This window comes from Phaeodactylum tricornutum, genomic scaffold (genome assembly GCF_000150955.2).
Source record: "Phaeodactylum tricornutum CCAP 1055/1 PHATR_bd_30x35 genomic scaffold, whole genome shotgun sequence".
In the NCBI taxonomy this organism is placed as follows: domain Eukaryota; phylum Bacillariophyta; class Bacillariophyceae; order Surirellales; family Neidiaceae; genus Phaeodactylum; species Phaeodactylum tricornutum.
In genome coordinates this window covers 1-2,060 of record NW_002238034.1, presented here as the reverse complement: position 1 = coordinate 2,060, position 2,060 = coordinate 1, and the positions used below count along the sequence as shown (strand labels likewise).

Below are 2,060 nucleotides of genomic sequence, written 5' to 3'. Positions count from 1 at the left end.
CAAATGATAGTTTTCGTATGTCGTCCGAGGGTAGATAGAGTTCTGACGGCGCGTACGTATTTAAATTGTTTTCTGCCGGAAGATACTTTGTTGTCACGAGCTTGGAAAAGTCCTCCTTTGTCAAGGTAGCAGTCCGCAAGTATTCAATCAGCGGCTTCGGGTCGTTTCTCCATGCCAGCTTGTCCAAATTTGTAAAAAGAATATCAATCGACAAGCTTTTCCGCACACCTAGCAACAATAAGAACTCTTCACTGATGCCGGCAAGTTTAAGGGAATGTCCAACCTTGTGAAAGGATCCAATTCCTTCAAAGGCTTTCAATTCGGCCGAATAGAGATACAGTTCAGATGGTTTTTCAGCAGCAAACTCGCTTTGTTGGTCGGTGTCAATTGGAATCGACCGCTTATTGTATAGGAGACCTTTACAAAACTTTCCAAAGACAGAGCGTTCGTTCGGGTAGCGCTGCATCCAATGCTGGTGTAAAATAGAGAGAATCTCTACCCTTTCTTTTTCTTGGCTGCGGTTCCCATCAGTCATACAGGGTGTATTACAAATGTAGTCGGCCCAAATTTCGATGGGAAGTGGTCCAAACCAGCCTCTGAGCGAGACGTCGGTAACTACCGCCAGCCCCATCCTGTCTTGTAATGAAGACGGGATCACTGTCTCCGGTAGTGGCAACTTTCGGCCTGACAAAAAAGAGTCCGCACCAACGAAAAAAAGAAGATTGCGCATCAGCACAATAGATCGCCCCGCGGATGTTTTGTCCTTGGTATCAGTCAGTAGGTTTTCGTTAAATCTTATGGCATCTTTTAAGGCCAGACTTTTGGTAGCGGTCGCGTTAGGATCAACACGGCTGTATTTGGTCCACCACGTGACGAGTTTCACAGCTTTCTCCTCGTCCAAAATTGAGCCCTCCAGGTTGAGTAGCAAGTCATCGACCTGCAATGTTTGACATTCTGCAATAACATTGTGGTAGTCCCGGGCGTTATCAAAAACATCTCGACGAATGACGTTGTCCCGTACGAAGCCTTCAATTCCTTGATGCGGCAGTCGAGCAACATCCCCTCGAACAACTCCAGTACGCGTCAATACGGGAGGGGTCAAGTTTGGCATGCAACGCGAAAATCCCTGAGCAATAGTGGTACCAACCATGTAGTCTGGCGTCGACTGTTGTGGACAAAATGACTGCATCAACAAAATGGCTTGCCGTTCCTCTTTGCAAAGCGGACGATGATCGGGTGGATTGAGCAGTTCTGAACCGTCTCCCATCATCTTTTCCACGGTTTTAACTGCCGAGGCAATGGATTTCTTTGCATTCCTGCGGCACAAAGCAAAGAAGACATTAGGAACGTCTTGCAGACGCGAATACGGAAATACTATAAGATAGTACTCACTTTGCCATGAACCGAGCAAATCCCATGATACCCCTCGCCTTGTTCGTTTCAGACGTGGGGTCGGAGTTGTCATCGCATGCATTATCGTGTTGCTTCTCAACGGGTATACGTGAGACACCGTGTGCCGCGGCCGCGGCAGCTTCGACTTCCAGCTTGCACTCCAATGCATCTCGATCGGACGCAGTTCGTTGCCAGTCCGAATCTAGCAATGCAAATGAATGATCCAAGGAAAGGCGCATGACAATCCCGGCAAATTCCAGGAGCTCTGTGTTAAAAATTCTAAGCGTCTGATCCTGCAAATCCATCGCTTCCCTTTCGACTGTAGGTACAAAAGGTGCAGCAAGATGAGCTGCCAGGCCAGTCGTTTGAGAAGTCCGAAAGCCGATGAAAATCCGGACCAGCGCCGGGTTGTGGGGCAAAAGATCGCGTAATCCGTTCAGCAAGATTAAGAGGTCGGGATTGTATTTCATCTGCGTTCAAAAAAAATTCCACCAGAACTTGTTTGGGAGGTTTCTTCTTCGTGACGCGTTCCATTCGTCGTGCCATATCCGCAGGAACCTTGGTATTGGCTGTAGCGGAAACAATGCGAGCGTCAGTCATGGATACGTCACCATCCAGCTGAACGGTTACACGGTAGACGCTTTCGTAAATGGACTGATCCCGCTGCC

General features: G+C 48.3%; 1 protein-coding gene across 1 annotated transcript; it reads right to left on the bottom strand.

The window, feature by feature from the left end:
- Positions 1–495: 495 nt before the first annotated feature.
- PHATRDRAFT_bd1296 (predicted protein) lies at positions 496–1,992 on the bottom strand (the record flags this gene model as incomplete). The annotated part of the gene is made up of 4 exons (XM_002176247.1): positions 496–515; positions 706–1,316; positions 1,393–1,711; positions 1,791–1,992. The coding sequence occupies 4 exons, from the start codon at positions 1,990–1,992 to the stop codon at positions 496–498; spliced, it is 1,152 nt and encodes a 383-aa protein (XP_002176283.1).
- Between the last annotated feature and the right edge of the window lie 68 nt (positions 1,993–2,060).